The sequence below is a fragment of the Gorilla gorilla genome, chromosome 9 (genome assembly GCF_029281585.2).
Source record: "Gorilla gorilla gorilla isolate KB3781 chromosome 9, NHGRI_mGorGor1-v2.1_pri, whole genome shotgun sequence".
Taxonomy (NCBI): Eukaryota; Metazoa; Chordata; class Mammalia; order Primates; family Hominidae; genus Gorilla; species Gorilla gorilla.
This window is the reverse complement of record NC_073233.2, coordinates 37,624,176-37,643,269: the sequence shown is the minus strand read 5'-3', so window position 1 is coordinate 37,643,269 and position 19,094 is coordinate 37,624,176. Positions and strand designations below refer to the sequence as shown.

The 19,094-nt window shown below is 33.8% G+C and overlaps 1 protein-coding gene and 1 pseudogene across 5 annotated transcripts in view; both read left to right on the top strand.

The window, feature by feature from the left end:
• Nucleotides 1-19,094, top strand: part of DCDC1 (doublecortin domain containing 1) — a 401,001-nt gene that overhangs the window by 70,473 nt on the left and 311,434 nt on the right. For all 5 annotated transcript variants that reach the window (XM_055356896.2, XM_055356899.2, XM_055356900.2 and 2 more), the window contains one exon: nucleotides 1,411-1,616. In XM_055356896.2, the coding sequence (XP_055212871.2) occupies nucleotides 1,411-1,616 (206 nt within the window). The remainder of the gene's footprint in view (nucleotides 1-1,410; nucleotides 1,617-19,094) is intronic.
• Nucleotides 11,339-11,654, top strand: LOC109028939 (cytochrome c-like; annotated as a pseudogene).

The window sequence follows — 19,094 nt, the reverse complement described above, 5'->3', positions numbered from 1 at the left end:
TCATTAACTTATAGCTTATTTTTCTATTATATTTTCTAATTCCTATTAATTTCAGTTTACAAAATGAAAACAGAGTAACAAATTTCTGTTAAAATGTTTTTTCTCTTTTTGAAGACTTATGTCTATAGTCTTATAATCTAGTTTTAATTTAATCTGCAAGTTTTGTTTATCTATCTGCCACGGTATATGTGTTTTTATATGTGTATATGTGTGTGGGTAACAGAGAGTGAAAGAGGGGGGTAAGAATAGAGGATTTTTGTTGTTGTTGTTGTTGTTGTTGAACATTTAATATATCCATTCTGAGACTCGAAGGTTATTACAACCACTGGCTTGTTTTTCATATCAATATTAGCAGATTTTATGTAAAGTAACATTTCTAGGTCAAAGAGGCCAAACTTTTTTCAAGGTGGGTGCTAACAGAGAAAGATCATTTGAAAATCTGGGCAAATTTCAATGCAAAATAGCAATAAATGCAGCTATTTTCAGTTATCTATAAATAAAATTATGTTTCTCTCAGAACAAATAAGAGCAGATGAGGGAGGGATCATTGTATTTTTGTAATTTATGTAAGAAGAAAATATGATTAAAATAAATTGAATGCACAAATAAGTAGCTCAGGTACAAATTATTTATTTGTGAAACAAAACTTCTTGAAAAGAGAAGAATGCTGATGGCAACTTAGTATGCAATATACTGCACTCCTCTTCTTACCCTTACATTTTCAAAGTCATACATAGTAATTTAGTTGCACTCCTGTTTATATTAGTGGGAGTTTTAAAACTTAAATTTCTGCACACAGCTTTGAAAATGTATGGGTCAAAGTAAACTGTTAATGAAAAACTGTTTTTCATTTTCAGTGAAATAGTTTAAATCTCTCACCGAGGATGTCCTAGAAGGCACCTTCCTTCTAGTCACAGGAGAAGAATTACAGTATAATGTTACTATTTGGAGGTCAGCATCTTTAAAGCAACATAGATAAGAAGTCATATTAAAGAGAAAAGAAATGTTTCCCAACCCTAAAGAACATAAAAGTTCAAGACCTATGTTGTTTTATAGTAAGCAAAGGACACTGGATATTTCCAATAGACCCTTTCAGCTGGGTGCGTTTAATCAGTAATAGAGACAGGCTAAGGTGAATTTTAATTAGGACTAAATTGTGGTATTACTCTTTCATACCCTGAACATCTGTTCCCTTCAGAAATGATGATTTATGCAGGCTATCAGAGCAGACAGCTTGCTACAGCTTATGTCACGGTTAGTAAGAAACTGGTGGTAGCATTTCAGAAAACCAGCATCTAAATGGAGACTGGCCAGTGTATAATACACAGGTAATAGAGGGAGGGAAGTATGATGTGTCCATTTTTAATTTTGAAGCCAAATATTGACTTGACTTAAAAAATTATCTTCTAGACCATCTGTTGTTAATGAAGAAAGTAACTTGGACAATGAATGGGTTGATGCTTCCTACTGATATCCAAAGACGGAAACCCAAGCCTGTTCTTTCTATTAGAATGAAGAAACTTACTGAGAGGACCTCAGTCCGAATTCTGTTCTTTAAGAATGGCATGGGGCAGGATGGGCATGAGATTACAGTGGGAAAAGAAACAATGAAAAAGGTAATTTTTAATTAAATATTGAACTATGAATTTAATTTCAAAGTTTTGTGGCTGTTGAAATGTGTTGTTTTCTTCTTCTAAATATTGATGCCAACAAATAGAAATATTAAGAAGACATTATATAGAACTAAAAAATTCTGTATAAACCTGTTTATAAGTCTGCTTATTGCACTAATACCATAAATTACCTTAGCAAAGCAACAATATTTCAGGAAATTATCTGGCTAACATAGTTAGCCATTTACCTAGTTAAAATGTTATGTTTCTACTAGAGAAAACATTCTAAACATTCTAACTAGTTACAATATTTTATAAGCTATTTAGATTGAAGCCAGTCTAAGCTAGCTTCCAGTCTCAAATCTGCCTCTTTTCATTTAGAATAGTGGTAAGACCTAAAAGCATCCTTGCTCCTCTAAAGAATTAGCAAAGCCCCAAATCACTAAAATGCAGTTTTAAAGTATTCATATAAGTTTTTAAAAACATATCTAAGGGGCCTAAGAAAAATCATGAAACAAGCAAACTTTAAAAAACAGAATTTAAAGTATTACTTGTCATACAAATGCGTGTTTCTTAGAAGCTGTTTGTACGTTCTAAAACATCTTTGATATTAAAAAATACCGAGGAGCTAATGGGAATTTGAAACACACATACATTTTTATACAGATAAGGATTTTTCAACCAATTTAAAAGCAACCTAATAATAATATAGTAACAGATGTGTTAAGAATGTATGAGAGACAGTAAAACATAACCAAACGCCTAGGCTTGAATCTTGGCTTCACCATTCACTAGCTATGAGGCCTTGGACACCTTTGTTTCCCTGAGCCTCAGTTTCTTCATCTAAAAAAACAGAGATAACAGTAGTGCCTACTTCATAGAGTTGCTGTGAGGATTTAATGTGATATTATGCATCGAGTACGATGCCTGGCACCCAGAAAGTTCCCATTAAATGTTTTCTAGTCTCATTTTTGAGACTCATAATATGCACCTAACAGAAGTTAGTTTTCTTTCTAATGGAAAATTTTTATTATGAAATCAAGATAATTTTGTTATACTATACTATTTCGAATTGAATGTTGCTTGAAACAGGTGAATAGTTGACTAGATACTGGAATTTTAATCAAAATATCTACTTCTTCATTTATTTATTTTTGTGGTTGTTTTACAACCACAACTGGTTAAGAGCATTTACCAAGGAGCTGGGAAACCTGAGTTTTATTTCCTTCTTATCTGCAGATTTTGATTATGATATTAAGGGATATTACACAACAGAGCAAATTGCTAAGGCAAGTTATTACATCTTCCCTGGCCATTTTGAAAAATAGAGAGGATGAACGTATCTCTTGGACTGTTAAAATGCAGTCATTTTTGGAGACAGAAGCTATGTTAGATAACCTCTTGAGTTCACTTCAGTTCAATATCGTAATTCCATGCCTTAGTGGTAAAATTGGAGTAATAGTCACTCTTACAGATTATATGTTCTTAGATGAAATGTTGAGTATAAATAAAAATGTCACTGGTATTTTGCTTTTTGTCTCTAGAAAGGAATTTATTTAAAACTGGATGATCAATGAAGTCTTTAGCTTACTTTTTTCTTTTATGATTTGTAGAAAATATTTAAATAATTTTCACAAATTCATGGTAGAACTCATGATAGAACATGATTTAGTAACAAATGTATTTGTAAATATTTGCCTCAGTATCACATTTAAGAATGAGGTAAAGGAGAAGAGACAACAAAATGCTGATCTTGGGTGTCAATAAGAACTTTTTAGAAGGGAAAAATAAGGCTTGCTAATTATTTTGCAAATGAAATTTAAATTTTGAAAGTGTTGTTGATAATCATAGGATCATGCTCTATTTATATATTGAACACCAAATCAGTAATAGAAATAAGTAAGTGGCATAGTCTTAAGAGAAAAACAAATTATTTTCTCTTCTATGATAAAATATTAGGAATGTTAACTATTTCTCAATTACTACTAAGTAATGTAAAACTGAAGTAGAATGTAAAGGATTCTAATATGGTGAAGGTTATTGCAATGAGGTAAGAAGAGATTTATTGAGAATGGGTGGTACAATAAGGTACTTAAAGCATAAAAGTCATCTATGAACACAGAATAGGGCCAAGGGGAAATGACTCTATTTTAATTATAAGTAGAACATCAAAAGGAAATCCATTTATTTACTTTAGGAAGTAATTAAGAAGTTTGAAATGAGGGCCAAAATGATATATTCCTTTACTAAACTCTGGAATACCGGAACTATAGCACATCTCTTTGCTATTTAAATCTGATGATTTTAGAATTACTTGATATGGCTTCAGTAATCACACAGCATGTGCTACTGTAAGATATAGGCTAAACATACACATCCATGGGTTGAAAAAGGTATTAAGAAAAATTTGTGGGCATAAGATGCCAAATTAATGGGAAATGAAATATGGCTGATATGGATACACAACTTTGAGATTAGCATCATGGGCGTAAGATGCCAAATTAATGGGAAATGAAATATGGCTGATATGGATACACAACTTTGAGATTAGCATCATGGTGGATAAGTTTTATTCTCTTCCAGTTACATCTTGGATTCATTTTCAGATAATTGATGGCTGTGTGGATTATTTTATTATTCAAGATAGCATTTCCTTTATGAAAAATGTTTACTTTTTTCCCAGTAGTTAATAATTATATCTTACTTATTTGGTTTTTTGCTTGGTTTGCTACTATCACCAATAGCAGGAAATTACAGTGGTGAAGAAAATGATGAAAAAGATAATGAAATGAATGTAACAGTAGTAATAAAAAAAAACACTGTCCTCTTGCTCCCGTTTGAACTGGCTGTTTTCTATGATCTCTGTCCTGGGATCTCTCTTCACTATCAACCTGGGAATTATCGTTCTCTCTCTCCTTTGTTGGATTTCTTTTCCCTGATTCCCTAGTTTTCCTGTACCTCCTGTATTCTGCTGTGGGCATATTTCAGTGGCTTCCCAAAAAAGAGAACACAGATGGTGAATATTTTGAAATCTTGGGAAATATTTTTTTTTCAAATATTAAAAGTATTGCTCCATTGATTTTTGTTGCTAGTGTTGCTGTTGAGAAGTCTGATATCAGACTGATTCATTGTCCTTTGTAGGTGACACAAAGGATGAAAACATTTAGAACCATCTCTTTATTGACAGTGTTCAAAATTTTTTTCAAGATGTGCTGGATACTCAGGATGTCTTTTCAGTTTGAAAAGTGTCATCCTTTTCTTTTGAGATGTTTTGTTAAACTGTATATATTTCTGACAATATCCTTTTACTGTAGGTTTTCTGTTATTATTTTATGGAACTCCTACTTTTATATGTTGGATCTTACGAACTGAACTTCTAATTTTCTTATCTGGGAGATTTGCTTATCTTTGCCTCCCAACCCAATGAATATTTTGCTTCTCCTTGTACAGTCTGTGTTTTCTCTGAGTACTTGTTTTTGTTTGTTTGTTTGTTTGTTTTGTTTTGTTTTGCAGGGTGGGGGCATTGCTTTTGTTTTATTTGATTTTGATCTTTAATGTTACAGACTTACTTTAAATATGAGTTACTCCTCCATCAATATTTAAAAGTGAAGAACTAAAAAGTTGGTTGAAAAGTTGTGAGCATAGGTTTGTGTTATTGACAGATGTATTTCACCGGAGAGTGTTTTGACTAGGATTTTTCACTGGGGTTGGGTTCCTAATTATCAGTGTCTTTTCTCTGGAGTTAATCAATTTCACCACATAAAGTCTGCCAATTTGAGCAATGTACTAGCCAAGTGGAGAAGGGGGCTAAGAGTTTCACTTTCAATATGTAGATTTTCATTTAATTGTCCTCTTTTCAGTAAGAGGTTTAGTGTCTCCAGAGAGCAAATCTCATGTCTACTCTTCTGATAGCAAAAGTATAGTTGCCTGACTGGTTGATGTGGGAAGGGTTCTGGATGTTTATCTGTTTTCTATATAGTCAACCTGTTTTCAGCCCAACTTTTAGAGGCACCTGATATCTCAAATTAATGAGCCTTTTTGGGGTACTGCAATACAAGTAAAATTTACTTTTACTAGTTTAAGTTTTGACTTTTCTGGTCTGCTAAATCATTTACCACTTAATTATCTTCCCACCTTTCTGGTTCTCTTTTCTGGAAAATATGTTGTGTCAATCTTTTAATATTAATAATAATTGATTCATAATTATTGATTTTTATAGATAAAAATGAATAATTCTAATATTTTCTTCCTATCCCGATTGTTTTGCCCAATTTCTTGGGGTTTATGCAGCATAATTTGTGCTATATAATAATATAGTGTTACATATTATGACATATATATATGCTATGAATAATATAATGTTAACTTACTTCAAAGAGAACAGAATACTTTTCCTCCGTTACCTGGAGGCGTCATATACTTACTGTAGGCAAAAGGACCACAGTTTTTTTCAAAGTGTGGTCCACAGAACACTTGCATCAGAATCGTCTGGCCTTTCTGCTAAAAAATCAGACTCCTAGGCCCCACTTAAAGCCTATTGAGTTAAGAATTCTTGAGTGTGGGCCCTGGGAATCTGAATTTCAACAAATGTCTCCAAATGATTCCTAGCTACTCTAAAGTTTGAGAATTCTTATTCCAGTGTTCTAAAACTTCAAACTTACTATATGATGGAAATCTTCATAGAGTTCCTTTTTGCTTGTTCTCCTGTACTTCTCATGTAGTTTAAGAGAAAAAAATAACATGTGAGACAGAATAAAAGAGGTTGGGGGAAGTTAGATAGCTAGTTGTTAGATTAGAATGAGTGTAGGGAGTTCAGAAATCGGGAAATAGAAAACATCTACAAGTTGGCAGAAAAAGAGTGGTTATGTGTAGCAAGTCTGGCTTAGGAAAAAATACTCCCTTTATATTTATATGTGAGCATATTTCATTGTAATTACTTTTTCCTGTTATTACTGAAAAAAACATGTAAGTATTGAGGGAATTACTCCTATATGGATGTCAAGGTATAAAAAAGCAATAGACTTTATCAGATGCCTTTAAGCCATGAGAAATATATATTTCTATGATGTTTACCATTTATTAATAAAAAAACTTAATAAGCTTAAACAAAAAATTAAGAAAATTTTCAAGCTTAAGAAAGGCCCAATTCAATTGAAATAACACAATATAGTGGTATGATTGCAGAATGTTCACACGCAAATTAGTAACTGAGGCAGCAGAGATTTTCCCAATAGTGTGGGTAAAATAATTTAGAGAGTATCTTAAGAGATTCAAAAAGGAGAACCTGGGGTAGCAAAATTTGATTAAGGATGCTCAACATGGATTCCGACAGAGGAGGTCATGCATAATTAGTATGTTGGAACTTCTTTAAAGAGCTTTTTATGAAATATGAAGAAAAGTCCATTGATATTACTTGTTATTTAAAAATTAGGCTAGTTTTTTAAATCAGAGATTAATATCTGATTAAAAACACAAAAGAAGAGTTTTAAAAATATGGAATTTGATAATATGGTTTATACTTAAGATTCTATGAATAGCCAGTTGCCTTTTCATTATTTAATGTGAATTTCTATATACAATTGAGTTATTTTAGAATATTATAAGTAATTATTTATAGTCAGAATTTTTTTAAAAATGAAATTCTAAAAAAAGCAAAAAGAAAAAAGAATGTATTTAATGGAAATAAAAACAAATGAGAATTATCAGTCTAAAGATTCATTTACTTTACTGATGGTAGTTAAGGATAGTCCTTAATATTATTTAGGAGCAGTTAAGACATTAACATGGCCGGGCGTGGTGGCTTATGCCTATAATTCCAGCACCTTGGGAGGCCAAGGTGGGCAGATCACCTAAGGTGAGGAGTTCGAGACCAGCCTGGCCAACATGGTGAAACCCTGTCTCTACTAAAAATACAAAAATTAGCTGGGCATGGTGGCGGGCGCCTGTAATCCAAGCTACTTGGGAGGCGGAGGCAGGAGAATTGCTTGAACCTTAGAGGCAGAGGCTGCAGTGAGCCAAGATCATGCCACTGCACTCCAGACTGGGCGACAGAGCAAGACTCCATTTAAAAAAAAAAAATACATAAACATGATATTAAATTTGAAAGCTAAAATGTATTTCTGTGTTTTTTATTAAAATTATTTTATAGTTTTTATATGTACATTTTATATTTTAACATATTTTAATTGTTAAGAACATGTAACAATAATGGTTACCTTGAAGCATTTATTAGATTAGTGTCCATGCATACCTTACCATTAAAGAATCTTTGATGAACTTTATCGAGTTTCTGGACATTAGAATCACAGGATTTTATGAAGTCTTATAGTCAAGCTACTCAAAAAACTGAAACTTAGACAAGCTGACTGCCATATCCAAAGTGGATCAAGTGAAATAGCTAGTACTATAACCCATTTTCTGATTTTTAAGAGCAATATTATTTATTATTCAAAACTTCTCTTAATATTACTTTTTCTTAAATTTTAATTCCTAATGTGTCCTGTCTTAAAAATAATTTAACATAACCATTATTTCCTACTTGGAGTAATTAGTATCAGACTGGCCATTCCATTCTATACAACTGAAAAACTGGACAAAATATGTGACAACAATTTTTAGGTATTAGACAACAGGAAGCATCAGCTGTAATGCCTAAGAGAAGGGGAAAAGTTGAAGTGAGTCCTAAAGTTCACTATGTCTTTGTACCTGGAGGCAATTTATGGATCGTAGTAGAGAGAGAGAGAGAGAGAGAGGGAGGGAAAGAGTGAGAGAGAGAGAAGAGAGAATCTGAGAAAAGCACAGTGTTTCCCATAAACTGAAGAGAAAGACATCAAAGTTCTAGGTAGCTGAAATTTGCAGGGCAATACCATAAGAGGGAGCTATTTGTAGAATAGTTCTCAAATTTTGTGTAAGCATCCCCTCATGTCTTTGGCTGACTATTAAGTTGCTTATGCATAGGGTGAACTCCACAAGGCCTGACACAAACAACTGCCAGGAAAAGAACAGCTAATTAGGATGTAAAAGGGAAACAAGTATGGGAGTATGTGCAGGGTAAGGAGACATTTGCATTTTGACCAGTTGGAGAGGAGAGATGTTGTTGAGCTTGTTAAACAAATTGATGAAGACTCCAGTAAAGGTAATTTATATCCAGAAGAAAAGATGATCAATAGAAACAGACCCCAAAATAGAGTTAACAGAAAAAGACATTTAAACAGTGATTATAAATATGTTCACGTATTAAAAAAAAACATGAATATAATGCGAAGAGAACTGGAAACTTAAAATAGAACCAGTGGAACTTATAGTTCTAAAAATTACAATATCTTAACTGCAAAAAAAACCAAAAACCAAAAAACAAACAAACAAAAACCTGGGTTTAACAGCAGGTTAGATATTAGAGAAGAAAAGATCCGTGAACTTCAAGACAGGGCAATAAAGCTATCCAAACTGCAGTGTAGAGAAGCAGAAGGAAAAGGCTGAAAACAAGGACTGAGTGTCAGTAACTTGTGGGATGATATCAGTGAGTCTAATAGACGTATAATTGGAGCCCTAGAAAGACTGAGAAGGCTGTGAATATTTGAAGTAATAATGGCCAGAATTTTTCCTGAGTTCATGGTTCATGGAAAACAACCCACATATCTAAGAAGCTCAATGCACCTCTGGTAGAAAGATAACCAGATTAAGGACATAAATCACATTGCTGTAAGCAGTGATAAATAGAAAAGCTTAAAAGCAAAAGCAACCAGAGGGGAGGAAACACATTAATTACAGGGATACATATGTAAGAATAAAAGCTGACTTCTCTTTAGAAATAATGCAAGACAGAAGATAGCAGATATCTTTAAAGTGTGGAGAGAGATAATATGTTTAAAGCGCTGAAAGAAAAAACTGGTTATCTTATTATTTTATATTACGTGAAAATATCTTTAAAAAAAATCTTTGAAATAAAAGCATTCTCAGGCAAACAGAATATGAAGCACATGTGTCCAGCAGACCTAAACTATAAGAAATATTAAAGGATATTTTTCACTGGAAGAAAATGATACCAGAAACAAAATTGGGTATGCACAAAGAAATTATTTTAAATGTACCTGGTACATTCACTTTTATAGACCCTTTGCTGCTTATTGAGCCATTCCCAGTACATTTAAAAGGATTAAAATTATTTTAAGTATGTTTCCTGGCTGCAAAAGAATTAAATTAGAAATAAATAACCAAATATATCAGGTCACTCACTTTCCAGCTGTGGAGAGTTGTTTAATGTAGACATTAAACTCTCTTTCATGTATTTATCTTAATCGATTATATTTAATATTATATATATTATCCTTTAATAGACATTATATATATTATCTTTGATAGACATTAAACTCCCTTTCATATATACACCTATCCTATTAATCTTGTCTTTCTAGATATAGAACTCTAATACAACATAAATTACCAAAACTGAGACAGAAGAAAATTTATATCTCAAAATCTCTGTATGTATTAAATCAAATTTATAATTAAAAACTTTTCAAAAACCAAAATTCCAAGACCAAATGATCTCATTGTTGAATTTTATCAACCTTTCATGAGAAAATAATATCAGTTGTACATGAACCTTTTAGAAAATAGAGAAAACAGGAAAACTTCCCCCTCACATGATGAGACTAGCATTATAAAGACATTACTAGAAAAGAAAATTCATACCAATATCCTCCTAATCACAGATGCAAAATTCCTTCAAAAAGTATTAACAAATCAAATCCAACAATACATCACGATCAAGTGAGTTTTATCCCAGGAATGCAAAGTTGGTGTGTTAGTCTGTTTTCATGCTGCTGATAAAGACATACCTGAGACTGGGCAATTTACAAAAGAAAGAGGTTTATTGGACTTACAGTTTCACATGACTGAGGAAGCCTCATAATCATGGTGGAAGGCAAACGGCACGTCTCACATGGTGGTGGCAAGAGAGAGAACAAAAGCCAAGCGAAACAGTTTCCCCTTATCAAACCATCAGGTCTTGTGAGACTTATTCACAACCACAAGAACAGTATGGGTGAAACTGCCCCCATGATTCAATTATCTCCCACTGTGTCCCTCCCACAAAATGGAATTATGGGAGTACAATTCAAGATGACATATGGGTGGGGACACAGAGCCAAACCATATCAGTTGGTTTAACAACAGACAATGTAGTTGACCACCTTAAGAGAATATGGAAAAAGCTATATGCTCATTTCAGTAGGTATTGGAGAGGAATTTGACAAAATTTAATATTCACTTATTAAATAAACAAAAAAAATTTTTCATAGCAAACTTGAAATAGAAGGGAATTTCTTCAATCTGGTCAAGAATGTCTACTAAACACTGATTTAACTGCATACCTAATGATGAAAGACTGAACTGTTTTCCTCAAGATCAGAATCAAGGCAAAGATGTCCTCTCTTTTCATTTCAGCTTAACATGCTATTGGGGGCCCTACCCTGTGATAAGGCAAGAAAAAAGTAGTAAAAAGGGTATAAATTTGAAAGGAAGAAATAAAAACTATTTTATCAAATACCTTAAAGAACCTATATAAAAGCTAGTAGAACTAAGGAATACATTCAGCAAGTTTGCAGGATACAAGGTCAGTGAAATTCTATATGCTAGTGACAATTAGAAAATGAAATTTAAGGAGAATGGGACATCTGGCTTCAGAGTGGGAACCTTCGTTGTGACGAAAAAGGGAATTAAATATGGGTGATGTTGAGAAAGGCAAGAAGAGTTTTTGTTCAGAAGTGTGCCCAGTGCCACACCGTGGAAAAGGGAGGCAAGCACAAGACTGGGCCTAATCTCCATGGTCTCTTCGGGCAGAAGACAGGTCAGGCCATTGTATTCACTTACACAGATGCCAATAAGAACAAAGGCATCACCTGGGGAGAGGATACACTGATGGAGTATTTGGAGAGTCCCAAGAAGTACATCCCTAGAATAAAAATGATCTTTGCCGGCATTAAGAAGAAGGCAGAAAGGGCAGACTTGTTAGCTTGTCTTAAAAAAGCTACTAAATGAGTAATAATTTGCCACTGCCTTATTTATTACAAAATAGAAATGTCTCATGACTTTTTTATGTATACCATACTTTAATAGATTTCATACACCAGAATTCAGGTCATGAATGACTGACAGAATATTTTGTTGGGCAGTCCTGATTTAAAACTAAGACTAGCTTCTGGTTAAATGAATATGTTCAGTTTTTGAATTTTAACAGTAATTCGAATTCAGTAAATGCTATCACTGTTTACCCCTTCTAAAGCTATGATTAGACTTCATTAATAATTTTCACCTTTTCACGAAGATGGTGAATGCCATCTTAAAACTTACTGGTGATTGGTTTTATATTTAGATGTATGTAACTGGTTATGTGAATATATTTACATACTGGGGAAATTCCTTCACTGTCTCAGAACCAAACAAGATTCACCTGTGTTTTGTGTTCATTTGCCTCTTAAAGGCAAGGGTTGAAGATAAATAAGGTAGCAACGTCTACTTTATATTTTTGGCCCTAACTATGCCAATCTAATTAGAATTCCCTGTATTTAAAATGGTTCCTTTTACTTACTGAAAGGAATTTTAGTGTGGTTTATGTGTAATATCAAAGGTTATTTAACACTTCTCACATTTTATAGATGATCTATGAGGTCATATGCTTTTAAAATAGCAAGTTTTTTTATGTTTAAATTGAGTTTATTTTAGGCAGGCAAAATTGATTTAATGTTTGAGAAATAATTCTATGTAATTTCTATTACAGAATAAAAAATTACGGATAATCTTTTATTATTATTATTATTTTAATTTATTATACTTTAAGTTCTGGGATACATGTGCAGAACGTTCAGGTTTGTTACTTAGGTATACACGTGCCATGGTGGTTTGCTGCACCCATCAAACCGTCATCTACATTAGGTATTTCTCCTGATGTTATCCCTCCCTTAGCCCCCTACCCCCTGACAGGCTGTGGTGTGTGATGTTCCCCTCCCTGTGTCCATGTGTTCCCATTGTTCAGCTCTCACCTATGAGTGAGAACATGTGGTGTTTGGTTTTCTGTTCTTGTGTTAGTTTTCTGAGAATGATGGTTTCATCCATGTCCCTGCAAAGGACATGAACTCATCCTTTTTTTATGGCTGCATAGTGTTCCGTGGTGTATATGTGCCACATTTTCTCTATCCAGTCTATCATTGATGAGCATTTGAGTTGGCTTCAAGTCTTCGCCATTGTGAACAGTGCCACAATAAACATACATGTGCATGTGTCTTATAAACTTCACTCTTGAACTCTTTACAATCTAAGTCAAACTAAGTAATAATTTAGGATTGTCTTTAAACAGCCATTCAGAAACATAAAACTGTAGAACTGCTGTGTATTTGTGATCGGGAATAGTGCTTTTGCCAACTTAAAAGGATTAAAATAGAGGAGATATATACACACACACACACACAAAAAGAAAATGAAATGTAAAAATCCAATACCACAACACTCAAACACATGAAATACTTAACTATTCATTTAACACAATATGTGCAAGACTTGTACAGTGAAAACAACAAATAATTGCTGAGAGAAATGAAAGAAGGTCCAAGAGATATACCATGTTCATGGACTGGAAACTTCAAAATTATTATGATGCCAGTTTCCTGCAAACTGATCTATATAGTCAACACAATACTCACCAAAATTCAACCAGTCTTTTCTTTGAGGAAAGGGGCATAAATTGGCAAGATATTTCTAAAATATACGTGGAAATGCTAGAAATGCAAAGGAATTAAATAGCCAAATCAGTTTTAAACAGGAGCAAATTTGGAGGATTTATACTACCTGATTTCTTTTAAAAAGTTGTATTTTAGTATTTATTTGTTATTATTGTTATTTATTTTTTAAATTGACAAATAAAAATTTTATATATTTATGGTATACTACATGATGATTTGAAATATGCCTACATTGTGGAATGGAGAAACCAAGCTGATTAACCGTTGAATTACTTTAGATACTTATCTTTTTTTGTCATAAAAATACATAAAATCTACTTTCTTAGCAACTTTCAAGTGTATAATATACTGTTATTAACTATAGTCACCATGATATACAATCATTCTCTTGAACTTATACCTCCTGTCTGACTGAAATTTTGTGTACTTTAGCCAATATCTTCCCAGTCCTCCCACTCCCCCTGCAGTCTCCTGTAATCACCATTCTACTCTCTGCTTCTGTGAGTTTGACTTTTTTTGTTTTCACATATAAGTGAAATCATATGGTATTTGTGTTTCTGTGCCTGGCTTATTTCGCTTAACATAATGCCCTCCAGGTTCATCCATGTTGCTGCAAATGACAAGAGTTTCTCCTTTTTAAAGGCGGAATAGTATTCCATTTACACTACCTGTTTTCAACATCTATTATAAAGCTAAAATAATTGAAACAGGATGATATGGGAATAAGAATGCACATAAAGGGCAAAGAAACAAAATGGAGAGTTCAGAAATAGACCCACACATACATGGGTAAATCATTCTTGATAGAGTGATTCAATGGGGGAAAAGACACTGTTTTTGATAAATATTGCTGAAACAATTGGATATTTCTGTGTGATAAGAACTTACCTCACAATCATTCATGAAAATTGATTTAAATTGATCGCAGATCTTATTATAAAGAACAAAACTATACTAATTCTCAGAGAAAACGTGGGAGAAAATCTTTTTAACCTTGGGTAGGCAAATATTTCTTAGGACACAAAAAATATGAACAAAAAATGATTATACTTTGTCTGAATCAAAAAACTTTTGCTCTTGTAAATACAGCATTATAAAAATGAAAAGGCAAGCCACAGAATGACAGAAAATATCCAGAAAACACGTATTTAACAAAAAACTTTGGTTCAGAATATGTAAACATTTCTGAAACCTCAACAGTAAGAAAACAAACAACTCAATACAAAAATAAGTCAAAAGATGTGAATGAGGCATTTTACTAAGAAGACATAGAAATCAACCATTAGCACATGAAAAGATGCTCAGTAGTATTAATCATCGAGGAAATGCAATTAAATCCATGGAGTTACCACTATACACACATTAAAATGACTAATATTTAAAAGACTGACAATACTAAGTAGGTGAAAATGTGGAGAAATGGCAAATCTTATATTTAGCTGATAAGAATGCAAAATGACACAGCCACTTGGCAAAACAGTTTGATACTTTCATATAAAGTTAAGCTTACACTTAAATACAATCCTGCAATCTAATTTTTAGATATATACCAAGATAAATAACATATGTCAACACAAAAACTTCTAAGTGAATGTTCATAGTTGTTTTATTTGCAATTAGCCAAATTACAGACAGTAAAAAAGTCCATATACCTGTGAATAGATAAAAGATTATGATATATTTATGTCAAGGACTATTTTTCAACAATAAAAAGGAACGAGCATTGTGGTAAATGAATGAAACCAGGTACAAAATATTACATGCCATGAAATTGTAGAACAGACAAACTATTCTCTAGTGAAAAAAACCAGATTATTGGTGACTTAGGGCCAGGAGTATTGAGTTGTAATTGGAAAAGAACATGAGGAATTTTGGAAGGTGGTGGGAATATTCTATATATTCACTGTGGTAGTTACACACGGATATACATTGTTCTACCTGCATCAACTGCACCTACTTAAAATAGGTACAGTTTATTTCATGTACATTATAAATCAATAGAGTAGATTTTAAAAACAAAAATAATAATATGATTAGAATTGTAATCTGGTTCATTTAATTATTCTTAAGAAAATTTCCTCTGGTTATCTACTTCTCATTCACATTCTAAAAATAAAATACCAAAACACCACAGAACACAAATTCACGAGAAATAGCTGCCTTTTCAAATCATATTTATGTTCATTACTAGTGCAAGCAAATAACCAGATTTGGTGTGCATTCTTTCACTTACCTTTATGAGAATAAGACAAATAACAGGCCAGCATATTTAGCTCTAGGATTTTTATTCAGAAAAGTACCTTTAAGGTACTTAATAAGATGGGTACAAATTTAGCCCAATCTTCTGGCATTTTCTGGTTAACATAATGATAATAATTTTGATTATAAGTCATTTTTGTAAAATGCTGGCCTGAGCAGAGACTTATGCCATGGCATTTTATTACATTTTAATTCTTGGAAAATTCATAAACTATTTGACAGCCTTTCAGTTAACAAAAAAAAAATTCTATAAAAACAGATTCCCTTTCTCAAAATAATCATAATAAATGGTAGTTCTCTTCTACTGAGCAAGTACAATTAATTGCCAAAGGTGAAGTATTTTTAGTAATCCAAATGATTAGTTTCACAATTATCCATTCATTTTCATAATTTTCAGCTTGATAAATTTCATCTAAAATTATTCCCTAGATTTTTAATTAAATGGTTTGCTTTTTAGGTTTATATAGTGAATACTGTTGTAATCTATTTGGTATACAAATATTCACTGAATTAGCTGAATAGATTTTCATCATTTGAGGAACATGGGACAAAAAAATGTATTTTTCTGTCAGTTAGGATGACTTTAGCTGCAAATAACAGATTCCTGATTCAAACAGACTTAAGCAAAAAGGAAGGAAGAAATCCAGAGGTAGGGCAGCACCAAGCATAGTATGACAGAATTCCAGCTGTGATTGCTACAGTTTTCTGGAGTTTGTACTCTTTCATATGTTGGTAACAAGATGGCTGCACAGCCAGGTATAACTATATACAGAGGCACAAAAGGACCATCTCTTCTCTATGAATGATTAGGCTTTCCCAGAAGCCCCTGCTTATGTCTCATTGGCCAGAACTGGGTTATGTGTCTATCTTAAGCCATTCACTGACAAGGGGTGTGAGACTACAATAGGTAATTTAGACACATCAAGATAATTGTAGGCTGGGCACAGTGGCTCTTTGGGAGGCCGAGGAAGGCGGAACACCTGAGGTCAAGAGTTCAAGACCAGCCTGACCAACATGGAGAAAACCTGTCTCTACTAAAAATACAAAATTAGCCTGGCGTAGTGGTGCACACCTGTAATCCCAGCTATTCGGGAGGCTGAGGCAGGAGAATCACTTGAACCCAGGAGGCAGAGGTTGCAGTGAGCCAAGATCAAGCCATTGCACTCCAGCCTAGGCAACAAGAGCGAAACTCTGTCTCAAAAAAACAGAAAAGCAAACAACAACAACAACGATGACAGAAAGATAATTGTAGTCTTCCTTGAGTCAAAAGGGAGAAGAGTGTATACCTAAACAAAATCAGTATAGTAAGGATGAGGATGGAGAATGGATATTGGATAGGCAGCCAACAGTGTTACTACACATGTGAAGAGGTTTTCTTATTTTATTTCCTAGGACTTGCAAAAAGTCAGTGCTCTGGTACTAAAAAGAATTGGTTTATTTGAAAAACATTCTTCTGCAATTATGCATACTTTACAGCATAATTTTATAAAAGCAGTCAGAATTTTTTGCTAGCTTATCAGAATCTTGATCAAAAGATATTTATACTAAAATGAGTTTAAATTAGAAATAATATATATTAACTCTTTTGTTCATTAATTCAAAATATTTTTTGACTACTGCCAAGTACCTGGATATGGTGGTGAGCAAAACCAACCATGGCCTTGTTCTCATGGAACTTTTAGTCTAGTGGTGTACAAAGAGATTTGTAAAATAAAGACAGGTGTGGTGGCTCACACCTGTAATCCCAGCACTTTGGGAGACTTAAGCAGGCAGATCATGAGGTCAGGAGTTCAAGACCAGCCTGGCAAACATAGTGAAACCCTATCTCTACTAAAAATACAAAAATTAGCTTAGCATGGTGGCATGTGCCTTTAGTCCCAGCTACTCGGGAGACTGAGGCAGGAGAATCACTTGAACCTGGGAGGCAGATGTTCCAGTGAGCAGAGACCATGCCATTGCACTCCAGCCTGGCTGACAGAGTGAGACTCTGTCTCGAAAAGAAAAAAAAGACATTTGTGAAATGATCATATCATTAAATGTGTGTGGAGTAGGTGGCATAAGGAAGGCTTCTTTCCTTTCCTATGAGGCTACTCTCCCCTTTCATATGCTGACCTTTCGATTCCTGGAATACATCCTGCTTGCTCTGCCATGGAGCCTTTTCATATGCTGTGTTCTCTGAAATAGTTCCCCACTCTCAATATTCTCCACTTGTTTCCAGATAAATCCAGTTTATCTCTTCTCAGAAGCCTTCCTTATGCCACCTACTCCACATGTAATGATATGATCATTTTATAAATGTCTTTGTCCAGCACTAGACTAAAAGCTCCATGAGAACAAGAACCTGGCTGGTTTTGCTCACTGCCATATCCAGGCACTTGGAAGATATTAGTAGTCAATAATATTTTGAATTGATGAATAAAAGAAGCATATCAATTTGGGAGTTGTCGGTATGTAAATGGAAGATGAAATGTTGGGGTACCATTTAGATTGCCTTAAGAGAGGGGCAGAAAGAAGGCTAGAACTTATCTTGATAAACCCCAGTGAATGAATATGCATGATCCTATGAAGAAGACAAGAAAGCAGGAGAAAAAATAGTGGATTCTTGTATCTCGGGATTTGTTCATGCTTGATATGGTTTGGTTGTGTCCCCACCCAAATCTCATCTTTAATTCCCACATGTTGTGGGAGGCACCCTGGTGGGAGGTAATTGAGTCATGGGGATGGGTCTTTCACATGCTGTTCTCATGATAGTTAGTCTCATGCGATCTGATGGTTTTATAAGGAGGAGTTTCCCTGCCAAGCTCTCTCTCTGCCTGCTGCCATCCATGTAAGACATGACTTGCTCCGATTTGCCTTCTACCATGAGTGTGAAGCCTCCCCAGCCATGTGGAACTGTAAGTCCACTAAACCTCTTTCTTTTATAAATTGCCCATACTTGGGTATGTCTTTCTCAGCAGTGTGAAATGGACTAATGCAGTAAATTGGTACCAAGAGTGGGGTGCTGCTGTAGATACCTGAAAATGTGGAAGCGACTTTCAAACTGAGTAACAGTTAGAGGTTGGAACAGTTTGGAGAGCTCAAAAGAAGATAGGACAAAATTGGAAATTTTGGAGCTCCCTAGAGACTTGTTGAATGACTTTGACCAAAATGCTGATACTGATATGGACAATGAAGTCCAGGCTGAGGTGGTCTCAAATGGAGATAAGGAACTTGTTGGGAACTGGAGCAAAGGTGACTTGTTATATTTTAGCAAAGAGACTTGTGGTATGTTGCCCCTGCCCTGGAGATTTGTGGAACTTTGAAATTGAGAGAGATGATTTAGGGTATCTGGTGGAAGAAATTTCTAAGCAGCAAAGCATTCAAGATGTGACTTGGGTACTGTTAAAGGCATTCAGTTTTATAAAGGAAGCAGAGCATAAAAGTTTGTAAAATTTACAGCCTAACAATTCAATAGAAAATAAAATCCCATTTTCTGAGGAGAAAT